The 25900-nt window shown below is 50.6% G+C and overlaps 1 protein-coding gene across 2 annotated transcripts; it reads right to left on the bottom strand.

The window, feature by feature from the left end:
- Positions 1–114: 114 nt before the first annotated feature.
- HOMER3 (homer scaffold protein 3) lies at positions 115–25042 on the bottom strand. 2 transcript variants are annotated; one of them, XM_074565344.1, is made up of 9 exons: positions 24423–25042; positions 13134–13290; positions 12080–12211; positions 11571–11678; positions 8001–8122; positions 6933–7089; positions 4949–5059; positions 3931–4011; positions 115–3075 (listed from the first exon to the last, which is right to left on the bottom strand). In XM_074565344.1, the coding sequence occupies exons 1-9, from the start codon at positions 24425–24427 to the stop codon at positions 2887–2889; spliced, it is 1062 nt and encodes a 353-aa protein (XP_074421445.1). In that variant the 5' UTR covers positions 24428–25042; the 3' UTR covers positions 115–2886. The 2 variants fall into 2 exon arrangements, with proteins under 2 accessions (XP_074421445.1, XP_074421444.1); XM_074565343.1 differs by lacking the exon at positions 24423–25042 and adding an exon at positions 15236–15371 and having other exon boundaries at positions 116–3075.
- Positions 25043–25900: the final 858 nt, after the last annotated feature.

Raw genomic sequence — 25900 nt, 5'->3', positions numbered from 1 at the left:
GCTCAGCAGCACCCAATGCTGATTTTACACACCATAACGATGCGGGGCTAGGACGGCTCCCACAGCCACCTTGTGCGCAGGCTTTGGCTTTATATGGGACACGAGCAGCAGTTTAGAACTTGTGCTTTTTCATAGCGTTGTGGGTTTTATTTTTTTCCATGGCAATTTGTTTAAACAAAGTCTGGCTCCAGCTGACTCTCAGCCTGACATGAAGAGGTCGAACACTGTGTGAAACAAGGAGAGCTTCCTGCAGGATGGCAGTGGAAGACTAGCTGCAGATTCCTTACATTTGTGACTTGTTGCATGACTTGTAGACCTTCTTGCACTCAACCTAGACTGTCAACGGGTCGTCTGTCTTTGCGGTAGGTCTAGGTGGAGTTCTCCAGTGACGCTAGGTTATGCTTTGAGGATTAAAAACTGCATAAGGGACAAGAAGAGGCTTAAATGGCATAAGAGCTGGGTCTCACACTATACTGCTGCTCAACCCAGGTCAGAGCAGGTCCTGGGAGAGCCGTAGGCAAGCGTGGTACTCCGGGAAGCTGTCTGAGCTGCTGTCTCAGCCAAGCACCACGCTGCAGCTTGCGTCTGCCTCTCCCCAACTCAGAGGGAGTCCTGCTGGGATGTGCAGCAGCTTGACTCAGGTCCTCCCTCTCAATTCTCGGGAATGGTCTGATCGTGGCCTCCCTCGGGAGAGATGACTCACCCAGGCGTGGCACACACGGCTCTGGTCAGCCCCCATCACTGAGCAACACAACATGGGCACTGGCCAAGACGCTGGGCTATGAAACGGTCACTGCCAGAACCCAGCTCCACCTCGTGGGTCGCAGCCACAGAAGAAGTGCAAGAGGGTAGTAGTAGAGAACATAAAACTTTTGCTCGATGTACTTTCTCCCATAGTCCCAAATCCCACCCTCCTCCCTCCATATTAAGTGACGGAGATGCAAACCAAACACACCTTTCTTGGAGCTGATCTCTATTTCAAAAGAAGGCGGCTCCTGTAGGAATAAAATATGAACACTGGCATGGGGTGGTAAACAAGTCCCTTGAAATTTTTGCCACCCAGTTACTTCCTTCCCTTCTTAAATACCCTGAAACAAATATTACTACAGTAGCTCCAGCTCCATACAGTTGTGAGAACACTTCATGCGAAAAAAAAAAAAAAAGAAAGAAAAAAAAAAAAAAAGAACTCCCCACCCCCAAAACAGAAGAGCCCTTCCCTGGCTACGCAGGTCTGGAAATCCCAGTGTTTCCTCATCACCCCTGGGAGAGGGAAGGGCTTTGCCTAGACACAATCCAGCACAGAGTCACCAGCAGTTCTGCACTCCAGCAGATTCCAGAGGTGCCAGACCTAATCCTGCCCTGACTTGCAGGCAGTGTGTGGAAGCTGTGGGTTCCTCTCGTGGTCACCAGGTGAGCAAGAGGAGAGGCAGACCCTGAGGAGCTGCGCTGCCTTTACACAGGTCTGCCGAGGTTCGGCTGGGTGCGGAGAGGGCAGTACTTGGCAGCCAGCGCTTGCTAAGTACCGGAGTTTCTGCAGACCTGTGAAACATTCCCAGGATTACGGCTGTCTTTGCCTAATCTATAGCGGCAAAGAGGGCAAAAAACCAACAACGAAATCCAAATCCATCAACACTCCTGTAAGGTTACTAACTACTTCTACACAGACACTGCTTCGTCATTCAGCACAAGGCTAAGCATGCTCCTAGGTAACTACGGGGGCACAGCAGGCGCCATGGGGGGGACACAACTTTCCAGGTTTCTGTGGTGCCTCCCTCAGGCCTTGCTCAGTTCCTATTACTAGACAACATCTACGATAACTGACAAACTTCCCACAGGCCCCGCAGGGCACCGATCCCAGCATGCTCCAAACGCCTCCTGTTCTCATTTGATCTGGCCAAGCGTGGCAAGCTGGGACGCGTACCCTTCACAAGGAATACTGCTCGGCTGACACGGAGCAGGACATCTCTGTGGACTGTTTCCCAATAAAAAAGGAGAAAAGAAACCAAGAGCAACTGCTACTTGCTCCATTTAATTTCAATTAACTGCAGCCCTTAGAGGCCAGGAGAGGTGCCAATCTAGCAGTTTGTTGGCCGTCCCCTCGGGGATGGCCCATTTCTCAAACGCCCCTTTCCCAACCAAGCCTCTACTCTTCTCATCTTAAAGTTTTAAGAAGTCATTAAATCCCACTGTGTTAAACTATTAAGAGCTTTAAAACCTGCAGTTCTTCTGGAGGATGTGACTGAACAGTGGAAAGGACATATGTGCAGGCAAGCACCCTTCTCTGCAGTGGGGACTCTGCTACCTCTGGAAGCTCCTGACAGTGACCAGTGTTACTGGATCCTGTTAGAAAGACACGATGTAGTTAGGGCTGGGGAAGAAGAAAGGGAGCAACTGCTGTCCTTGGTGTGCTAGAACTTCTCCTCCCTCCCTAGGTGGGGAAACAGGCAGCTTATTTGCAAAAGGCAAGTGGTTTCCTAAAAAACTACTGAAAAAACACGAAGGCTGCTGAGCCCCTTCCCCTAGAAAACTGTAAAAAGGTTGGAGACACAGTGTGGCAGCAGGGAGGCTGGGAAGGCAGCACAGGGGCAGCTGCTGTCTCTGGACCGTGCCACAGCCATGGCAGGGTCCAGAGAGGTCTGGCTGTGACTTGTAGATGCTCCCTGCAGAGGATTCAGGAGCTCAGGTGCTCTCTGCCCTCTGTCTGGGTGTTCCGTGGGCAGTAAGTGGCTGCGGCTGGTCTCCACACTGTCCAGGCAGCTGCTGGTATGTTGGCGTATCCTGCCCAAACAGACCTCGAGGCTGTTCTGTGACCGAAATTGCTGTCAGTGACCAGTCCCAGTTCAGGCTCCCCTCCTCCGGAGGTGTCTCCTCTGAGCCTGTTGCTGCTCAGTTGCCCTCTACCAGCTTGGCTAGTCCCTGCCGGATCTCACTGAGCTCAAATATCTTCACATCCATTATCTCTGCCACCTTGGTGACCTCATTCTGGATTTTCTCCCTCTCGGCCAGGGTCTCTGCCAGCGTCTGCTCGGCCAGGTGAAGGCGTCGCTCCAGCTCTGCGTTGCGTGCCTCCAGCTCCTGCCGAAGGACACAAGTGCAGTGAGGTGGCTGCCCCAGCACTGATACACACTGCTCACGGACAACCACCCTTATCGCCACAAAACAGCCCTGCTAGCACCCCAGTGCCAGGCTCCCACACCCAGGGAGCCCTCGTCTCCAACAGTTCTTTCACCGAGGGACTTCCCTATCTTGAGCCACAGCACCCGGCACGCACACGCATGTGAGCACACGCTCCCCAAACCCAGGCATCTGCCCACGGTTTGCAAAGGTGCTAGAAATGCAGATCTCCTCACATGCCAATCATCTCCAGGTCTGATGGCATTTGATGTTTGGAGATATTATTCTGCCATGAAAGCCAGTGCCTGTGCAAGGGGGTGAGGCCTGCAGCAGATCCCCTCGTTCAGTAGCTCAGAGGCAAACACAGACAGGCTGTGCCCCCAGAGACTGCACGACAGATCGTGCTTCCATCTGTGTCCTTGCCCTGAGGTGCCGAGCAGCTTGCATCCCTCCTGCCAGCCAGACTGAGTCAGAGCTCTGCTCCCCAGCCATCCAGCAAGCTAAGCAGGACCTCCAAGAGATGGAGGGTCACAGGACATCACAGGTCCTGCTCCAGTCCCACGTCAGGGGCTACTGCAAGCGCTAGAGGAGAGTACGTGAAGGATGGGTTTGCTATTGCCTGCTGATTGTGCCCCGCGTCATATCTGAGAGATACAGGGAGGGTGGAATAAGACAGAGGCATAGACAAGGACCTGTTCCCATCATCCAGAGGCAGAGACAGGCGTGGCAGCTCTGCGGCATTCACTCTTTGGCTCAAAGGAGAAATGGGGACAGATCCCTCTACTCCCAGGGGTGTCCCAGATCTGCCATCCTTACCTGCAGCTTCTGCAGTGTCTCCTCACGCTCGCCCTCTGCTTCCCATCGACTACACTTCTGGCTCTTTAGCATCTGAATCTCCTAAAACACAAGGAGGAAGAGCATCATTTCAGATATCCCCCGTCCCAGTGGGGCCAGCTCCCACCACGTACCCCAACCAAGGCCCTGTCCCTCACCGCAAGGATCACATAACCACACTCGACTCCAAAATTTTCATACCTCCCTTTCTAACCTTCTACTTCTGCTAAACCTGCTGCCTCCCTCTAAGCTGTTGGTCCCTAATCAAGATCACCAGCTGAGTGTCAGCAAGATTCAGTGATCTCTGCATCCTACTGCATCCTTGCTCAAGATCCCAGGCTCTTGGGGCCAGGGTCTCTGCTCAGCTGTTGGGTGAAAGCCTCTGCATACCTTTGCCCCAGCGTTTTCCCTCTAGACTAAGTAGGCACGGGGGGAGGGGGTGGGGGAAGAGATCTCTTCTCGCTGAGCATCAGGAACCCCAAAACATCTCCCCTCCCCAATCCCTGCTTTGTGACTCCCACCCTAAGTCTCCCACCCACCCTGCTGAAGCACGGCCACCAGAGAGCTTGCAGATTTGCAAATCGGAGAGATTCTCTCCACATCTCCCCTCCTTCGTAGCCTCTGTAATTAAAACTCTGCTTTAAATCATTCATTTAAACGCAGTGAAAGTGAGAAGCAATTCCTACACTAGAGGCTAAATGCAGCTGCAGATGGATGAGAGGGGAAGGGATAAGACACAGCCCTGCCATTTCTGCAGTGGCTGAGATTCTCCACTCAAGGCTATTTGCACGGGAAACTCCCAGCACTTTACTCTCACTCAGCTTTGCTTCTCCGCAGAGGGAAACCACCAAGAGGGCTGCGCTGGCTTACAGAGGCTCCTGGCTTGCATAGGCAGTGCGTGCAACAGCAGCAGTCTGATCTCAAGCCATAATGACAGACAGGGTGTTGGCGATTGACAGGCCACCCAGCTTCAGGCTTGCTCTGCTTTGTGGGGCATTACCTCATCTTTAGCCTTGATCAGTAGTTCCAGCTCCTCCAGGGTTTGGTTCAGCTCTTCCTTGTTGTTCTCACTGGAGGAATCGTGAGCCCCCTGTGACTCCAGTTCTGCTACCTACATGGAAGCAAGTACAGGGAGGGCGCGCTCAGAGCTACAGGAATGTCCTGACACCTTATCACCCACAGCCATTCTTTGTCATGTTTTGGCTCCCTTGCAAACCCAACCAGGCTTACAACAGGATAGCAGCTCCCACCCTGGGGCTGTTAGGAAAAAAATTCTCTCCTCCTGCTCCGCCTAGATCACACACAGAAACACATTGCAGCAAAACCCAGTTTAGAGACTGTCTCTGCTTTCTCCTGCAGTTTTGCACTTCCAGTGAAGCTCAACTGGCTGACATCAAGCACTCAAAAGCCTAAAACCTGAAGTGATGGCTAGATCCAGCTCCCTGCACATCCCTGGGCAGAGATTGCCGAGGGCAGGGGAGTTACTGCAGCTCAACCACAGCACAGCTGGAAGGAAGGGTTTCCCCAAGTGTACTCCCCCTTCCTGAAAAATTCAGCCCAGTGGCTTAGATTATTCATGAAGAGGATTCATTTTTAAAGGCTCATCAGAAGGTCTGCAGCAGCTATTGCTGGGGCCCAAGCTCTCACAGGGCCTGCACTGAGCTCTACAAGTGCAGCTCCCGTGATGAGCACCCCCACATAGACGGGCCTCGGACCCCGGAGTGAGACTTTCCCACCAGCAGGGCAGCACTGGCTGGACTGGGCCACCTCCAGGGTCCACGTAAACAGTGGTTGTGAGCTGTCAGGCTCACGGGGTCACGGCCAGAATCAACCAGCTCTGGTCCCAAAATGCTCCAAATTTAGGGACAATAATCTAGAAGTTTCACTGAGTTACAATTTCTTCTGTGATTCTGCAAAGTCCCCAGTGGTTGGCCTTCACCCAGGGCTCACCAAATCCTCGCTCCTAGCTGTGAGAACAGCCACCGAAGAGCTGCGTACGCACAGAGCAATGGCAGGGGAACAGCAGCCCCAGCCAGCCAGCCCCAAACGCACACATATACATACACACAACCAAGATCTCTGCTATACCTACGGTAGGCTCCCACTGCAGAGGGGAAAATTTGTTCCATGCAGCTCTTACTGTCTGACGCCAGCATGGAGAATTAGCCATGGGCACAGTGAGTCCCGGGGGATGGCTGCTTGCTGCACAGACTGGCCACACAACAGCCATCAAGTGGAAACAGCTGTTAATTGCTATAAATCCCTGCTGTCTTTTGAATGAGCTATCTCGAAGTGAAATGGCTTTATGCTGCCTTCTCCAGGGCTCCAGAGTCCTTTCCCAGCCAAACCCCAACTGTCCTAAAACCCTTTCCCCCAAGTACTCTGCAGTTCCCCCCTCCCAACAACCCAACCGTGTGACTGTCACTCCTCTGCCCAGATGCACACAGTTGATCTGTGACTTCTCTGACGTTACGTAGGTCAAAAGATCCTATTATTGCAAGTGAACAAGGGCTTGTTTGTACGGCGCCACCCGGGTTTCATCATGTTGCAGCTTGGATTAGAGCTAATTATAGCAGATAGAGCAATCCTCATCCTTCCTGTCAGCAGCCAGAAGATTGCCCTGATGCCTAGCTCGGGGTGGGGGGGCACAGGCCTTACTCAGTACGGTTGGCAGCTGGAAATTACCCCCAGAAAACCTGAAGGGAAGCTCGTATTCTTTGACTTTGTGCTCTGGTTTCCTCCCTTTATCCACGGGGACTCAGCACTTGCCCTGCACAAAACCAGAGCTCTTGTGAACACTCCCTAGTTACATGGCCTTATTCCTTGACATGTTTTCCCTGCCAGGCTCATGCAGCATCCTGGATTTCCATCCCATCTCCTGCTGACACCCATGGAAACTGATGGGAGAACGGGGTCAAGGGCACCATCTGGCTCTGGGACGGGGCTTCCTCTGACCTGCTCTGCAAGGGCCCTCCTGTGCTCACCCGCTGCCGCAGCGATTCCGTCTCCTCCTGATAAGCAGCCAGCTGCTTCTTCCACTGGTCCACATTGGCGTTGGCTTCGTGGAGAGCAGCCACGAGCTTGTTGTTGTTGTCCTGGAGGCTGAAGAACTCGGCCTCCCACTGGACCTCACTCACCGAACTGCATGAGAGAACAGGGGAAGCGTTCGGGAGAGCATACGAGAGTCTCAGCATGAAGGTTTCTTCCTCCAGTGCTAACACGTACTGAAATAATGCTCTTGGAAGTGCTGAGCAGCTCCCTGCTTCTCCACAGTTTTCTATTTGGCTTTCATATCGCTTCCCAAATTAAATGCTTCTTCCAGCCCTGAATCTGCATCTCTTTCCCTTATCCCTGCATAATATTTGACTTTGAGGCCATGTGTGCTTGCCTGAAACTGCAGAAACCACACTGTAAGATTAACGGGGTGGGGGAGGATGGGGGAGATACAGCTACTATAAAGGAGCTTTGCAATGTGGGACTGTGGATCCATTTTTTAAATCTTTGTTAGATCTGAGTTTGCTTTGAATAAAACCCTACCACCCCAGACTCAGGAGAAGGTAGCAAAGGACACTTGCTTTTGATTTAAAAATATTCTAAGTGTTCAGCTGGGAGCTCAACGGGAGCCACAGGGCAGAATCCAGCCCAGAGTCTTTTGAACAGACAAAGACCGGAAGGAGCGGGGACTTTGCTGGAATCATCAGGGGAATTAACACAAACGTAGCCCTGGGCCAGCTGGAAAAGTGTGAACATCTTCTGGTATCACAAACTACTGATTTGTAGATAACTGGCATCAACTCATCCCAGCTGCAGGCACAAAGCATGCTCTTTTCCATGCTGCCTGAACACCAGATTTCACCTCCAAGCTGGAATAACCTTCTACTGGGAAGAGGGAAAATTGGTATGGGGGAGGGTTTGAGCAGCAGTGGACATGGAGCACTACTCAGCTACCTAAAGGTCAAAAAAGCATTTGGGATGACAGCGACATGCACCAAATCCTGCCAGAGTTCTAGGAGTGTAGGAGTCAGGAGCAGCTTTACTTATGGCAGCCTCACCCTTCTGAAAGCATCTTCTTCAGCCGCTCCTTCTCTGTTGTTATCTCAACATCAGCACTTTGGCTCCGGAATAGTTTATCTTCTCCTGGCCCATTGGAGCTGATGATGGGGCTGGGAAGTACCTGGGAGATGAGGAAGAGGTGGTTGTCACACAGCAGTGAAGACAGGCCATGCGGCCACAACGTCTCTGCAAACTCGTTCACAGCCTGGGTTCACGGGAGTTCCCTGTGACAGACGCTGGTTTTCAGTCCTAACTCTTTAGGTAGTGCTGCACTTGTCTACATGACAAGGGGTGGCAAAGATCCTCATGTGTGGCTCAGCAGCACCAGCCATGGCATAGCGATGACTTCGGAAGCTATGTGGAGACCTCTCTTGGATAGTAGGTTAGTGCTTCGCTCTGCCAGCAGCTGCCCTGCTGCCACGTCCTCCCTTTCCCTGTCTCCATGCCATGCTGGGGCAGTGATCCCAGTGCACAGACACCCCAAGCAGGTGGGCTCACAGCTTGCACGCACCAGCTATTCCTCCCTCCCAACTTGAGGTACGGAATTCTCTGGCCCTCAGCTTCCCCCTGACAAATGCCAGCGACGTTACAGCCCGTAACCCGAATCCCGCGGCTGTGCTCACCACTTGAGCTGCTCAAGCTGGCCGTTTCAGGGTTTTGCTGAATTCTTAATAGGATTTTCTTGCTGGTTCTCAGAGCATTGGAAAGACTTAATAAACTCTATACGCAGACCTGCCAGGCCACCTGGGTTCAGTCACAAGTCCAGCTTCTGTACCTTGAATTAAGACACCAGGTGCCATTGGGATAGTGTTTCTCAGGCTCAAGGGAGGGAAACTCTGCTACTGCTCAGATGACTGTGGCACCCGCTTTCCAAAGGTGTGGGGGAAGATACTCATAGCCCCTGCACTAAAGTATATCCTTCTCTGTGGCTCCATATTCCTGCATAGATCAGAGTTGGCAGAGAAACAATTCGTCCTCCCAGGCTGGAGGGAACAGACAGCGGAGCAGAGCTGAATATGCAGAAGCCAAAGCAGACTTTGCATCCTCTGGCCCCTCCAGAAGACCCTGTCTGCACAGTCTGATCTCACAGCAGGGAAGAAGCTTGGCACTGACAGGGCACACTGAGCTATAAAAAGACTCTCTGGGATCCTGAGCTGGGGGCTGTGAGACCAGGTGGCTGGTGAGCCTGCTGGAGTTCATAGGTAGCCCTCAAATGCCTGTGGCAAGGACAGCCACCTGCCTTCGGAGTCGGCTGACATCTATAAATAGAGCCAGGCAGGGCTGTGAGATGTATTGAACACCAGCTTCATGAAGCCTTCCAGAGAGTGACCGAGAAGTGAGACCTGCAAAAGACCACCCTGCCTCATCTTTAACAAAAGGTGGGGAAACTGAGGCAGGGAAGGGGCAGAAGTTTCCTGTTCTGGTGTGTTGTGCCCCTGTGAGTCCAACTGAAACTGATAACAGCTGAAGATGCTCCACACAGTTTTGTTGTTTACATTATCCACAGTGACATACTCTGTGACAGGGATGCTAAATGGGCTGGGGATTGGCCTAAAAGGTACTAGAGGACAGAAGAGAGCTGCTATCCTGGGATTTACCCAGCTCTGAAAATCTGAAGCCTGAGTAAACTAGTGCAGATGCAGAAAACGAGGGAGCCCTGATTTAATTTCAGGAGACAGATCTGCTCTCTGCTCACTTGCAAACAGAAACACAATCAATTATTCAAGGATAAAGCTCATGTTTGAAGCTCTACTAAATGTAGAGACTGCGAATCAGCAGTGGGGCAGCAGGAGAAGGGATGATGGGCTGATGTATGTACAGGCTGGGGAAGAGAGAAATAAGATCTGCATGCCCACATGGCAGAGGACACCGCATGTGTCGGCACGCTGGTTGCCGGATGGCTGCAGGCAGGGGCCATGCATGCTTGTGCCTGAGCTCTCCCACCAAGAGATGAGGCAGGCTGAATGGGAAGAGTGGGCGTAGGTTCCCATTGTGGCAGTTTTAGTGCTGCTGAGTCAGGTAAGAAGAACGAGCACAGCCTTAAGCCATTTCCCTCATCTGTGTTTAACCCTCACCTTCTGACCTCCTCATCCCTTCTGTTGCAAGTTGCCATCGCAGCACAGGGGAGATGAATGTGTCCTGTTGTGGTCCCTGATGAGTTCTGCCTGGTGCGAACAGGATAAGAGGGAGCCAGGGGAACTCTCACTGTACAGCTGACCACAAATCTCTGTCTTGGGCAATTATTACTGACCAGTCTTTTACCTAAAACTTTGGTTCTGCTATGAATTCTCTACTCTACTCCCTTCTTCACTTGCCACCCATTAGGATGGGGCTTAGAGTTAGCGGGAGCCAAAAGCTAGGCAGATTTTTCCCCATTTTTGCACCCCACACGACATTTCCAGTCTCTGCAGAGCCACCGCCTCCACCTCCCCCTCTTTTCCCTGCAGGCCAAGGTACTGTTCACACTCCCTCCTCCTCCTCTGCTGCCACTCCATCTGTACTCAACCCAGAGAACGCAGTGTCCTCCATCCTACATCTCTCCTACTGCCAGGAGCTCTGGGAAACGCAGTCACCTCTGGAGTGAACTACTTGGGAGGGCAACTTCACCATCAGCACTCAACAGCTTCACCATAGGAAAAAGCAGGTGGAGTTTTCCACAGCTTATCCTCTCCCCTCCATCCCACTGCTGTTGGAGTTGGTTTAGCTGTACAGGGAGAAAGGATACAATTGCAAGTGCAATGCACGCGAGAATGATCTGTGACGGGCTTAAGTTTTCTGACTTGGTCTCTCTGGGGGAAAGAAAACTGAATGACTGGCTGTCACGCATGCAATTCTACCTTCGGGAAGAGTTCCCAAGGGGAGGATGTGATTTCTACTCTCACAGCATGGCTTCTCTTCCACAGTGGAAATTTGACGGAAACAGAAGTCTGGCCAGGACTCATCAGTTGCCAGCTCTAAGAAATCACTTTATTGTTCCATGGACTCACGCGGATAGCACCACCACCTATCAGAGACCCCTGGAGAAGAACCCCCTGCAGCACCACAAGAGGAAGGAAAATGGTTGGAAATGCCATGTGTCTTTCTTCTTATGATCTTCAGCCAGGCGACATGCACTCCTGCATGCTGCTTGCCTGTTACTGTCACACTGAGCCCAGGGAGAGCCAGCATCTCTAAAGAAAAACACCAAAACACAAACAAAACACACAAAACCAAACCCACCAAACTAAACACCACAACAGAAAAACCCCGTTCCTCCAGCATGGCTTTATAAGACATCCAATGGTTTTGATAGCTTAACTGGCAAAGAGGGAGGAGTGTGAACCTTCCCAGGAGCTCCACTTAAGCACTAATTAGTTCATCTACTTCATGTGTTTCAGTAGAGTGACCTCAGGGCCACAGGTGTCATCAAAATGTGATTTTGTGAGCTCCAACCTCAGTGTCTGGCAAGAAGAGAAAGCCCTCAGGGGAAAAGGGATGAAAGTTACTGGAGGAGAGCAGCACAGTGACCCTTTTCCCTAGCTGTCACTGCTCTTCAGTGAGCTTCACCCACATCCCTTTCCAAGCATTACCTGGTGAGAAGTGATATTCAGGGCAGGATTGGTCAGCTCTGTTTTATCTTGGGACTTCTCCCTCGCCAAACGGGCTGCTTCTTTCACTTCCTGGAACTTCTCTGCAAACTAGAGGGGAGTGCAAAAGTCACTCCAGTGCTACGCCAAAATGTGGAACAAACTAGACTTGATGCCTGAGTTATTCCTCCCTTTGCAACTTCATTCAACATGCTTTTTAATGTATCTTAAACTAGCAATAAAATTCAGGGAATAGCCCCTTCATGCCACTACCCACGATCCTGGCACTCCGGGCTGCGGGGTTAGCTAAACAGCAGTAACAGAAACTGAGCCCGAAGTCCTAATTCAATTTGTGATGCTCAAAACACATTGTAAATATTACTTTAAAGCTCCTCCTAGCATCTTTGCATCTTGCATTAGATTTTAGCGCAGTGGGAACAGCATTATATCGGGTTCCTCAAGTCTTTTCTCCAGGGGCCGATTCAGGTTTCTGCCAGCACCTGCAGTGTTACCTGGGAGAGATGTTGCTCCGAAGCAAAGCCCAGGCCATACACGGTGTTGGCTCGGCTGTCTGCCCATTGTCCGAACTTCTGGGACGTCTTTGTGAAGGTCATGTTGGGGGTAATAGTGCTGTTGATGATCGCCTGCAGAGAGGGGCAACAACGATAGTCAGAGAAAACTCCAGCCTGCTGCCCTGGGGTAGCGGTGTGGGATTGATCACTATAATCCCTGCGTACTCTAGGAACTAGGGGTAGAAAGCTCTGGCTTTTAATCTATAAGACAACAGTTCAGGTTTTTGGTGGCCAAAAGTCTTTCTAGTCTGGCTACGTGACATGAACAAATCTCAATCAGCTTGTCTACTGAAAAAGGAAAGAAAAAAGCCTCGGTATCGTCAGCTTCCTCCATTGCTGGAAAAGACAACAAGAGACAGCATGTCTCGGGGGATTTAACAACTTTCTGATGTTCTCCATTTTCATAGCAAGTAAGGAAAAAAAAAAAAAGTTTAAAGAACAGTCAGGACTAGCTATTGCAAAACACTCTGCTGGGTAGGGCAGCAGCAAAATAAATTTCCTGGGAAGACTGCTGAACCCCTGCTATTGGAGGTCTTCAAGAACAAGTCAGGAAAATGCCTATCAAGAACAGTTTAGGGAGAGCTGTGTTTTGTGGAAGTGACTGAATGGACTACCTCTGAGACTCCCCCAACCTCTGTCTGTAGCTTCATTACATTTACAGGGGTTGGTTTTAGCACAGGATAAAGGCTCTCAGAAGAAGCTTGTGTTTTGCATGCTCGGTGGGGGCAGGGGGTGAGAAGAGAGCGGGGCGGGGAGGCACAACACCAGACTCTAGGGCACATTTTTTACCAGCATGGATTCCAGTGCCTAACACTAAATACACTTGAGCACAGAGGCAGCGTTTTACCTTCCACTCCCTGCAGTGAAGATGCCAGAGTGCCCATGCTGAGAACCGACCAACTCAATACCAAAAAAAATTAACACCAGAACAAACTCTGTCTGGAGAAAAACCCGCTGTCAATCTGTGCGATGCTGTTGGCAAATGCCCCCTTACCTTGGTGCCCCCCACACTGATGATCCGATACACATTGCGTGTGGCATCGTAGAAATAGGAGACGGTCAAAGCGTGCTTGCTGGCAGGGATCCAGTTCCGTTTGGTGGCAGGGTCGATCTGGAAAACATGGGCCCTGGTGCTGAAGATTGGCTGCTCCCTGCAAGAGAAACGAACAGAGCTGTCAGGGGAGAGGGGAAGCCCAGCAGCACGGGAAGTGCATTGGCTTCCTGGTACTTCTGTTGCATTATGCATCGCCAGCAGCACTTCTGCTATTTGCCCTCTCTCCGGGGATTTGAGACATGAGGTGCTAAGCAGTGCGGCACCCAAGGACACAGCATCTCTCAACCAGCAGCCCTTCACCCAGCCTCTGTGCAGGGAGAAGTAGCTCCCCACTGCCGGGGCTGGCATCATCTACTGTCCCCTGTTACTAGGGGAGTCATGAACCAAGTTCTCCATCGTTCCTGTGAGTCGCTTTTCCAAGACCTCTGGGCTTCTCTGTGCTCTCCACAGGAGCCCTTCGCATGCTTGGCACTCTTCTAAAGCCCACTTTAGAAGCTGGGGGACCACTGGCTGATGCCCCTGCAAAGTAAAAGCCCATGGCTCTTTATGCCTATTTGCCCACCATCCAGGCGGCATGAAGACAGCAGCTTTCACTGCACACTAGTGACCTTGGTTGACGAAAATACCCTTGGCACAATAACAAAGCTACCATAGCAAAGCTACCAAGGGTGTTTAACTACAGGTAGACGTTTTTACCTTCCTCTAGAGCTTCTCCGTCCTCCTCTGCAGTCTTCAGACATTTCAAAGACCACAGCTTGAAACTGTCATTCCAGCAATAACAGACTATGCCCTCAGGTTAGTAGATCTTACATGCATGTTCACCCAAGGATGGGGATGCAATTTGCAAGCAGAAGCACAAGCAGGACACCATGATCTCCTGCTTAGGGCGTACTGGGTGGCCCTACACAACACAGCCCGTGTGGCAGAGTTAGGCTAGTCATTAGGGGTTATATTATTTTTAGCCTGACTTGAAGCTTCCTTTTACCATCCCTCAGCACCTTAATGGTCAGTTCATGGTGACTTCACCAGGTATACGATTTCTCTGGCTGCTGTATTATTTGTACTCCATAGGATATCTCGGAGCTGGAGCTCTAGGGAAATGGATGGATGGAGGATGTGTTTGGGATGTGAGCACAAAAAGCGCCTTCCCCTCAGCACAGCTCTTCCTCTCTTGACTCATGCTTGGGAAGCGCATCCTGCAGTGAGAGGTCACACCACAGGATTAAAAGCAAGTCACTTAACAATGAATTAAAGGAAACACTTTGCCACACAATGTGCAGCTGCTGCAAGAAAGCACCTAACCAAGCGCTGCTTGGATTTTGTAACCTGTAGTATCTGAGCTGAAATAAGGAGTGGAATCTCAGGCACCAGGATGTAACTTGAGCGTTTCAGTAGGCAGGAAGGAATGTTTCCATGACACAAGAGTCCAGGTGCATCAGGGCTTAGGATCTTCGTTTGACTTTGGTTAAAACCCAAGGCAGCAGCTATTACCACACTCCTTACCCAAACCTAGAGAAATCTGATGTGATTGTAAACATCCCAGACCTCCAGGACAGCTGCGAATGAGGTACAGTCACAGTCCTGCCACGAGCGAGCTCCCAAAATCCAGGTATTTATATGTCCTCCCCATTGCAAGCCCTCACAGCTGCAATGAGCAGGCCTTCCCATCAATCCAAAGACAAATGTACTTGGTGCTTTCTGAACCCATCACCGAAACTCAGGAAGGAAATAAAGTACTCCCTGCTACCTCCCAGTTCCAAGCCCTCTTCCCAGGTTACAGCCCCGACACGGATCACTTGTGACCGCATGAGGGTCTAAACCAGCTTCCTATCCGCATCCTCTCTGTCTGGTTTTATTCAGTCACTGTCTGTTTTTGGAGTGAGACAAATTTTCCAGGCTCCACTAACAGATACTAAATTTTTCATGGATCGTGACTTATCCTTCCAGACACAGCATCTACAGAGTAGGGGAAAAGTAATGTTTCTGCACCTTAACCCCCGAGTGCTGGGCTAGAGTCAGAAAGAACAGAGGAAGGACATTACCTAGTTGTTGACATTTGTTAGTAAGAAGGGTAAGACAGACTACAGGCCAGTGGAGTTAGTACGCGTCTCTCCTCCAACAGCTTGTTCCTCAGGTCTCCTAGCTGGACTGAGGCTCCTTTTTGGTTTTGCCTCCACAGTGATTCATTTCCTAGCGATGGAAAAGTCAGCTGTTATTTATCACACAGAGCACAGACAGAGCGTTCAACCAGGCAGCGTTTAGGGGCTTCGTTCATCCCAAACTCACAAAGCTTGTAATTTGTAATGATTTCTCATCACTGAACAAGTTTTCTTCCCTGTCATGGGAGATAATTGGGTGAGCTGTGTAACTGGAGTAAATCCCTCTGGCAGCAGGCGCTGGCTGTTGGGAGAGGGCCACAGAGGAGCCTGGAAGGCTCTAGCGTTTCCAGTCACACACACGTGATGCTGGCTGCATGACGGAAAACCCTCCTCAGAGATCACCCCTCACGCGCACAGCAGCTATTCCTGTGCTCGCTATTCGTCAGTGAGGTCAATGGAAACCATCCTGCTGACTGCAGCAGGTTTCGGACCAAGCCATGTTTCGAACAGCCCCCTGCCATATGCCTGACGGGGCTCTCCGACATTCCCGGAGATAACCCTCCTCTGGGACAGGGTTGCAGCACCCACCTCATGCACTCCCTGCCCTCTGCTCCACGGAGGCGGGCACCATCCCAGACCCCCGCAGCGAGGAACCCCCGCGGCTGCCCCGTGCTGTCTCCCCATGACACACAAGACAGCTGTGCTATTAATTTGCTTTGTAAATTAGTCTCTCCTATGGTCCCCACCCTGCTGTCCCCTATATCAACTGAAACTGGGTGATTGACTGCTCTCAAAAAGAGAGCAAAAAGGTAAGAAAGTGAATTTGCATGATGAAGGATGCCTGTTGAAGGGGCAGAGAGCCCAGATCTCCCAGCCTCTCTGCTAGGGCTGCCTCCAAGCAGGTCAGCTAAGGAGTCTTAATACCTGGGAAACCCCAATCCCTTCCTACTGGTCACTGCAAGACAGGAGAGGCTCAGGAGGCCACCCGGATGTCAACTATCCTGTAATTAGTGTCACTAACCACAAAAGCCAGCACTACTTTCCTTCCGAGCACCGGGAGTGGAAAATAAAATGCCACTGGAAAGCCTGTGAGAGAGGTGAAAAGCCCATCTTCATAGGGGTTAGTTAGCTTATGCTTTTTCCACTCCCATGGGGCTGGCTGGGCTGCTCTCTCGCCCAGCGCTCAGTCCATGGGCACGCACGCTCTTTTCCCGGTCTCAGGTGCACTGAAATATGCACCACTGATGGCGTTGATGGGGAAGGGTGCTCTACTTTTTGTGCCTTTACATAATCACCGCTGTCTCGACACTCCTCATATGTTTGTTCGTGCCTGACGGTCTTCCCCGGAGCAACACAACTTCACGCTGTCTGCGAGAGGTCTATCCCTTCCAGTTACAAACGCGAAAGCCTCGCAGACTCTCCGAACAGGCCTGCTGCCAGTTACACCAGATGTGCTTTGCTTCCAACAGATCGCGAGCCGGCACCAACAGCGGCAGGGCTTGTCAGCAACTTCACCTGCCTGCCTGGTGCCAAGAAACAAAATATGCAGAATCTCCTGAAATTATCTTTCGCATTTCCCCTTTCCTCACTGCAAACAGGAACCATTGCTGCCAACGCGCATGTCCCTACTAACGGTGACTGGGGATTGCTTTGGGAGACCAGCACGTTATAGCCTTCTCACAACTACCCGAGTATAGTGCCAGCCTGGCACGGGGACAGGGCTTTCTAGGAAGCGGTTGCTTAAGCTTTGCAGGTAATGCTCAGGAGAACTTTGTGCTCCGCTTGGGAACTGGGCAGAGATGTTCATGCTCCTTTTGCAATGCTTCTGCAGCGGAAAAAATTGTTTGTTTATTTTAAATCCATCAAATAATACAAATTGTATCCAGCTAGTACAAGAATTTAATTGTTGAGGATACTGGCTAGCCTGGAAACCTGCCTTTCAGCACTCGCTCACTTGTCTGACAAGGTTGAAGCAAACGCTAGAAAACAAAAGCTCTCCTAGAGTCTATGTGGTGGAGCACAACAAAAAACAGACAAAGTGTAGGCAGCAATGCAAACCATGAGAGAAGAAAAGCAAGAAAGTCTGCAAATCTTGGGGCACACCTCTAAGAAGTCACAAATGGCTCATTAAATGGAATATGGCTCTACCTCACCCTTCCTGCAATTCCTTTAGCTGCAAAGAACCACGGCAGGGTTTGACACGGCGGAGCGGATTAGCAAGGTGGGGACACAGGGGACACCGGCAGGGCTGCGGGACACCGCGTACGCGGCGGGGAGCGCAGAGCAGGAGAAGCACAGGTGCTGAAAGCCACATCTGAGGTGCATGAGCGGAGTTGTGTCCAAGGAGCACCCGTCTGCATTCAGCTTGCTTCTGGCCAAGCCGCTGACCTCTTGTTTCCAAAAACACTACAAAGCATTTAGAAATAGTCCTGAAAGTGCCTAGGATTCAAACCCTCGTGTTCTCTCTCCCGCCACAGCCCTCTTCTCCCCTGTCTTTTAAGTGTATATGCTGGATACACCACACATCCCTAAATGCTGACACTTCTTTTCCTGCTCCCAGCTGGGAGTCCCCATAACAATACAGACATAGCAGTGAAAAGGGCATGTGTAAATAAAACCACTTACATCCCCCCAGGGCTGTCCCTCGCAGATAATTAAGAAAAACCAAAGCAAATGACTGAAAGGACAAAGATCTGGCTGAGACACAGACATGTTCAGCAAGTGCCTGATGGCAACTGGAAAGGATCCAGGTCCCACTGCTGCCAGCATTTGTTCCCAGCCCAGGGGGGGAAGGGCAAAATTCAATATCCCATGTCCTGCTGATAGCTTAAAAATGACCTGTCCCCCATGAACGTCCCCTAACGCTCCACCAGGCAAAGCCAAGCAGCCAAAAATTAAACCAATAGGTGGTCTAACTGATCTAGCTGTTTCCTGACGTGTTCTTCACATCAGCAAAGCACCTGGCTCCAGGACACTGCCTGGGTAAAGACCCAAATGCCTCCTCTTGCAGCTTCTCCTTACAGAGAAGCTGGAAGAAGGTCATGGGGTGTTTGGGGAGGACACGTGAATATAGGGTACGGATCAATCATTTCCGATTTGCTCACTGACTGGAGTCTCTGACTCAGTGGTCATTAAAACTCCACGTAAAACTGCATGCTGGTCTAATTTCCACCTTGGTTCTTATATTATTCCCCTCTCTACAGCATCCAAATTGATTTCTTAATGAATAGCTGCTTATTTCACTATTGCCAGGAGAGCAAATCATTACTTGTCCTCTTAGCTTATGGTCTCAGCAGAGTAGCAATGGACTGAGCAGGCCAAAGGGACCTTGTCAGGTTAGGACACACTGAGGCACTGCCAAGACCCTGGCGGAGAAGCCTGCCCTGCAAGCACTGCCCTGTGCCAAGGAGGTACAGATGGCATCAATTCGGTTCCTCGCACCAGTGCCACGTTTTACCTAGCAGGGGAAGAATGGGCATAAAAGGTGCCAAAGTCTGGGGAAGATTAAAACCAGAGCGGCACCCTCTATTCTGTGTAATCTGAACACATATGTCACTGGATGCATGGACTGTCCTTGAGTGTCCTGCCTGGATGTGGGCTCTACCCTCCTCTTTACAGGCACGTGGGCCTCTTCTTAAGCGGGATCTTCTAAAATAACCCGGTACTGCTACAGAGAGAACGCAACAGAACGGGAGATGAGCCACCTCCCAGAGAGGCCTCTCCAAAGAGGGGCTGCAGCATCTCTCGTTTAGGAGACAGCACCAGGATCATCCCGTGACCCACCTGCAATGCGTGGGATCGTATGGATTGGTACGTACACAGGCATCACAGCACCACGGGCCCACCATGCCGCAGTAAAACACCGTCCATGCCGATGCAGAGCTGCTGACACCAGGCTGCTGGGAGCTCAGCTCATCTCCCACAGAGGGTTCACCACCACATCTACCTACACTTCGAGCAAGACACCTTTAATCCCTCTCCCAGGTATGTCTATAACAGGGGGATTTCACAGAGTCCTCTCTCTAATCCTCACCAGAAAAATACTCTCAAGTCTGCAGACGAGTCTAATAGCAGAAAAGAAGTAAAAAGGTGACGACATTTTTGGTTTAAGCTACAGGAGTCCAGGGCACATTCCCCACTGCATCCTCCAGCCGCAAGGTTAGAGCATACAAGCCTCTAAAGAAACATTTCCCGTTTTAAGGAACGGCCCAGGTTAAAGGAAGGCACAGACAACCTTTGAAAGCCGCGTTCAGCAAAACATTTCTATGACTGAATTTCAATAGCACGGTGGCAGCTCCAGCATTTCGCTGCATGCTCGCTCTCTTCTCTCTTCGCCCCACCCCAACTTCAGCCACTTGTTGGGGTCCCTACACCCCACAGGCTGCTCAGAGAAACTTTATTTTATTGCTTTTGCTTTCTCAGGGTATTTCCAATACAAATAGCACCCCTTTGGGAAAAAATCCTTTTTGACAATTCCAGGCTCCCTCTCTCTTGAAACCTAAGGGCAAGTGCTAAAACGCAGCCCTCCTGCCAGACCTCTTTGAAAGGGAAAGAGGGAGAGAAAGAATTCAGGTTTTGATTGTTTGCTTTAGATCTTTTATTGCATCCAGCGATGCCTTTGCTCAACAGCTTCTACATCGGCTGTGGGGAGGGGTCTCTTCCTGACTGCACAGCTGCATTTGACTTCTGCTTTGTGCTTGTTCTTCTCTGATTTTCTGTGCAATCTGGAAGATTTTTCCCACTGAGATCCTCTTTATTTTTTTTGTTCTCAGTAATTCTCGCCTCACAATCCTGTCTGCCTGCCTGTGACATGCCCATTTAGTTAACTGAATTACTTATCGCATTCTCCTCACCTGCCCCCACCCTTTGCTGCATGACCAGAGAGAAGAAACCTTATGTTTGCTGTGGAGAAGGAAGCTTTTAGTCACCATTCCCCAAATTTATACTAATGGTTCTGTCCTGTTTTCAGTTCCAAAGTGAGGTGTGTGACAAAAGAGCAGAATTCAAACCTAGACACAAGTATAGAGCTTTAAGAGACATTTGGTGGGTGAGTCCAAGTTCAAAGCACTCCAGGGATACAAACAGTGAATAGGTCTGAGGTTCAGAATAAAGTCTTTTAGCCGCTTAAGGCAGCAGCTGGAATGTCCTGGGGAGGCTGAGCTCGGTCCTCATTAACTGCATCTGCCTTGGTGCTCCTGGATGGGGTTCACTCAAGGGCATCTCTGGGAGGTCCATGTGCCGTTCTCCAGCCCGCACCTCCTCTCGCTCACTGCAGCTTCTCTTTGCAGGGATATTCATTTACTTGTCAGAGAAAGGAGCCTCTCTGCACTTGGACGCAGAGAGGATAATCACTTTAAAAACCTTGCTCTGCATCTGGGCAGTCTGCGGTCCCCCTTCATCTAAAAACCAAACCAAAAATGCATTGCAAGAAATCACAAAGTACCAGATCAGCAGAACCGTTTGTTTCTGTGGACCACAGGCACAGCAGTACTCAGCCACAAGGGCAGGGAAGGGCTTTGGGGGTGTGATGTTCCTGCTGACAGTAGCAGGATACCTTCTGAGCAGAGACCTAGGAGCGTATTTTTGCGCTGTGCCCTGTGGCTGGGATCAATGCACAGCCACAATGAGCAAGCTCCCCCAAAACGAGATCCTCGTCTGCTAGAAGGCCCATTGCCAGCCACGGCAGGAGGTAAGGATTTCTCCGTTCTCACTGCCATCTTCCCAAAAGTCCTTTCTCTCCGCAAGGTCTGGTTTCCTGGATGGGTGTTCGCAGGGCAGCTTGTGCAGAGCGGAGAGGGGTACGTGAGAGCATGTGAGCACGAGAGATATGTGTCTGAGCTCTGGCGCCCGGCCCACCGCCACGCTGAGTCAGCTGGGCAGCCGTGCCGGCTGCGTCAGGGCTCTCCCTTCTCTGGGGTCACCAGCCCGAGCACTCGGGTGTGAGAAACCCAAAAAGCAGCACGGTCCGGGATAATTTGAGGGAGGGGGCTGGAGAGGGCAGAGGGGGGGAAATGTGTTTCAGACAGACAGAGCCCAGTATTTCAAAAGGCAGAACTGGAGCACAGAGAGGGCATGAGAACCAATCTCCTCCTCCAGTGCTGTCTGTCTTTGTTTCCTTTTATCTTCCCTCAGCAGCTTGAATAGCTGCTGACTGTATGTCAGCGCTGTTTGGGGAAGAAGTGTGGGTTAATGAGTCAAACCTCATCTCTTTCCTTTTGCATTTCTCCCCAAAGCCTAACCCTTTCTCTGAGCCAGGGACTGGGTGTAACTCCCTCCAGAGTCTACGGACTCTCTGCTTCGCCCTAAATAGGCGCGGAGAGGGCGCTTTGATATTGCCTACCCACAATTTGGGCACAAGCCCCCAGGACACTGAACTGCAGAACTGCTTTGGGAACAAAGTTTGGGAGGACTGATTCCCAGCCCTTTGTTCTAACCACCAGGCAGGTTTTCAAGCTCTCTGAGCTGCAGCTTTGCTTTCATTCCGTGCTGCATAACGTCACCTTGGGGAAAATGCATAGATGCTGCTTGTGTCCAGGTGGGATTGACGGAGGCCAGCCTTCTACCCTACAGCCACAAAGGGACTGTGGAGGAGAGCAGCTCCAGCGATGGGAGCTGGCTGGGGGCTGCTTTCCCTTCTGCCTCCCCCAGCTCCCAAGAGATTACCCAGCGGGGCTTAGCACAGGAATGAAAAGCAGCTGCCTCACGGCCTGTCTGCAGATAAAGGGCAGCAAAGGAATCCTGGCTGAATATGCTCCTGTTGGATCAGCGTGGGCAACAGCGACAAGTATGCAAGGTCAGGCACAGAGAAAGGGGATCAAGGGCATTTAAAGACACAACACAGCTGAGAGATATATTTTTTTTTTTCTTTTTGGAAGCCAGTCTCCATCTACAGAGCGTCTTGGCTGCTGAACACTGTGCTACTGGGTGTCTACAACACAATCTGTGCATTCACCTTTCCTGGGACAACTGTTACTTCTGCTACTAAGCTTCAGCAGCCCTTTCTTTTGAGGCACACAAACCGTTGCTGGAAGTCTGTACAGCAATTAAAGTTAAAAAAACCCAGCAGAGCCAGACTGCAGCTAAGTAATTCTTTATACATTCCAGAAAATATGTCCAGTAATAATTAGAACCAGAAAAGCTGAGACACACGCACATTTCAAAATGCTCCATGCCTCCAACACATTCTGCCTCTGCATCTTCGTTATAAGCTACAGGACCCGTAGTACTTCAGGCACGGATGCCTGCTCAGCTTCGCTAGAACAAGTCCCTAAGATCTGCTGCTATTTTCGACCTGCCCTTGCCAGAGCTCCAAAAGCAAAGCACAAGCGGCCGCCCCTCCGGCAAGGCCAGTTCAAATTGCCTGTTTAGCAGAGGTCAGTGGGATGACAGTATAGATAAGAGCGGGTGAATTAATTTGCTTGATATATGTGACAAGCAGGTAAACCCTACACTGCTCACATTAGAAGCTGATAAGTTGCGTCTACCTGTATTTGTATTTGACAATGCTATCCGCAGAGAGTCAGAGAAAGGGGACTGGGTGTCCACTGAAGACTCAGCTAGGACCTAACTAAATTCACTTCCCTCAAGGATCAAGTGTTATTTACAACTGTCCTCTTCAGAGAGGAAGTGCCAATGCATTAACACCTTCGGCGCAGCGGTTACAAGAATCCAAGAGAATTTATCCACGAAAACCAGAACATGATGGTACAAAGAAATCTAATATGGAGGAGTCAGACCAGAATCCCTGCTTTAAAAATAAGTTCACTAAAATCATCTTCCAGAATGTGATGTAAGAGGTGATGTGCTTTTAATGTCTTTCGTATCCAGAGTAACCTAAATGCTGCTGAAAGGTACTCAATATCCCCATGTGATCAACTTACAATCAAAAAGACACTTTATCTTGGAGTTAAGTGGAAACGAGGAATTTTGGGTGGAAACGTCATCTCTGGCTTAACAATAGTTCTGCTACTACACCCCTGTAATTATACAGTGAAATCCAAGCAGACTGAGACGGTGACGCAATCTCAGCATTTTCCACGGGAGCTGGTGGCCCTCTAAAGAAACCACAGAGCTGCTGGGGGGACCTGTGGTAGGTCCAACAGGGATTAGTCTACTAGCCCTGGAGAATAAAGCACTAGTCCCACAGTCTACTGACTCGCAGTCCCAAGCTACCTGCTTCTTAAACCCCTCCTGGCGGTTCTAGAAGTTTTACAGTAACTTTGTGGAGCACAGGAAAAGTGACAGGAAAATAGGGACATTTTCTCATTTAACCTGGATCAGCAAATACTCTGCCAACTTCAAAGGACCTATGCCAGATTCACACTGCTGTTGCTTTGGATTCTTTGCCCCTTCTGCCTCTTGAATCTGTGTTTGACTGTTCATTTTATCTCGATAGCCCAAGAGGAACATTAGCAAAAGGAAAACAAGCCCCTAAGAATGTTATTTATTTCTCTTGCATTGCCAACCCACACGTTTGGAGGGAGTTGATCAGACAGGCTTCCTACAGATCCACTGTGCTTTCAAACAGCCATGAAGAGTTTATTGCACAAGAAACTCACAACAACACGTCAGGTCCTTAAAGTTACAACGATTGAGACTTATAACTAGGGCATAAATTAAATACCAGACTAAGCTCCTATTTCCATGCCAAAATCCACTGCCACATCCACGCAGCATTATTTCACTCTTGGAAAACCTGAGGGGGATCATAAACTAAGTCATCACGGATTTTCAATCAGCTATTTATCCATTTAGAAATGCAAACAGCATCCATTTTACTGAATGCCAAAGTCGTAACAGCCAAACAAAATCCCTAATTTCTAACTTCTGGAAAAGTTTGTGAACACAACCCAGTTCAAATCCTCCTACCCAGCCTCCCAGTTTGGATTTCATACAACATATAGATCACTAGAGGCTTCCCTCACATACGACTTTATTTAAAGAAGTTGCAGAGATTTGCAATTAGCTACTTTCTAACCCATAAAATAAAAGGCAAATCTAAACTTTAAAGCTTGCAACGTGGAAAAAAAATGCAATTTAAAACCTTCATTTCTTTTGCCATTACCTTAAAAATAGCTCAGCGGCCATGAATAATAAAAGCAATTCAAGAATAATAAACTGCCAGTCTCACCCCATCTCTGCCGGGCGTCAGCTTCTTTCTCTCCCGTCCTTTCTTCAGCTGCCGGGGATTCTCTCCACGTTTTGATTTATTTCTCCCTTCCTCTTTCTTTCTCTCTTTCTCCGGATCCGGATGCTCTTTAAATTTCCTCCGGAATTTCACTTTGAAACCTCGCTAGTTTTGCTGTTGGCTCACAAACCGCTCAGTAACCCCCGAGGTGCGGGGCAGGGAGGGCAGGGGCCGCCCGGACCCCCCCGGGGCTGCGGGCTCCCACGCCCAGCTCCAGCGCGGAGCGCTCGGCGGGGGAACTCGGGCACCCCCCCGGCCGCCGCAGTCCCCAGCGGTTCCCCCTCTCCGGCTCCCAGGATCCCTCCTTCCCTTCAGCATGGGAGGGGAGCAGCAGGATTAGGTGGTGCTTTTCCAAGCCCTTTTAGACAAAGCCGTCTGCTGCTCCAGCAGCCCCGCAAGTTTGTCCCCGCAGCCCAAGAAGTGCAGCCGCCTCCTGGATGGCGTTTTCTTTGTTCTTTTTTCCCCCCCTTTCTCTCTCTCTCTCTTCCCTATCCGCTTCCTCCCTCTACCAACTGCCCCATCTCGGTCACATTTCTCCGCTTCTTTCTCCCGACTTTATTCCCGGGGCCGGGGCCGGCTCGGCGGCACCACCTGCCGGGCAGAGCCGGCCAGAGCCGCCCCCGGCCCCGGCGGATTGCGGCGGGCCCCGGCACAGCCCCCGCCCGGGATCCGGTGGGCTCTGGCTACCCCCGAACATAAAAAATCCTATCCTTTAACCTCAGTCTAGACACCTCCTATCCGAAACAGGGCGCTCTTTGTTATTCTGTCTCTTATTAAGTCATTTATACAAGTGGATAATTAACATAAGCCGTGAAGACATTTTTATGAAATGGGGAAATACCCTGGGAAGAAGGGAGGCTGAAAAGGTTTGGGGAAAGTGGGGTGGGTAATTAGCCATCAGCCACTCCGGAGCGTGGCTGTGGCCAGAGGAGCTAATGCAGCGCTCGGCTGTGGTAGCCAGGAGAGGAGAGGAACCCCTGCTCAGTCGTCTGCCCCGGCCTGTGCCCCCACCTCCGGGCACCGATCAGCTGGGGAGGGCTGAGGGGAAAGGACAAAACACGCTCTATATTGAAAGAATAAAAGTGCTTCATCTGCTCATCAAAGAAAGGATACGGTACGACTCGATCATAACCATAAAAAACTTCCTGGTAGAAAGAAATTTTATACAAAAGTGCTCTTTGGTTCAGCCAGCGCGGGTACGATGAGCTCCAAGGGCTGGAAGCGGGTGCTGAGCAGGTCAGTCTAGGAATAAGATGCATTTTTAATCATTCAGGTAGAGATGCACCAACAGCCCGGCCTTGTGAAGGCAACTGGTGGCCAGACCAGGAATGGATCTTTTCAGCCCCTGCTCAGCATTCTATCCAACGGGTTCGCAGGAGGGAGTTCGCAAATGGCAGTGGCTCCGGGCCACAATGCGTGTC

This window comes from Larus michahellis, chromosome 23 (genome assembly GCF_964199755.1).
Source record: "Larus michahellis chromosome 23, bLarMic1.1, whole genome shotgun sequence".
In the NCBI taxonomy this organism is placed as follows: Eukaryota; Metazoa; Chordata; class Aves; order Charadriiformes; family Laridae; genus Larus; species Larus michahellis.
Note: the sequence above shows the minus strand (reverse complement) of the source record. Positions and strands in the feature narration are given on the sequence as shown.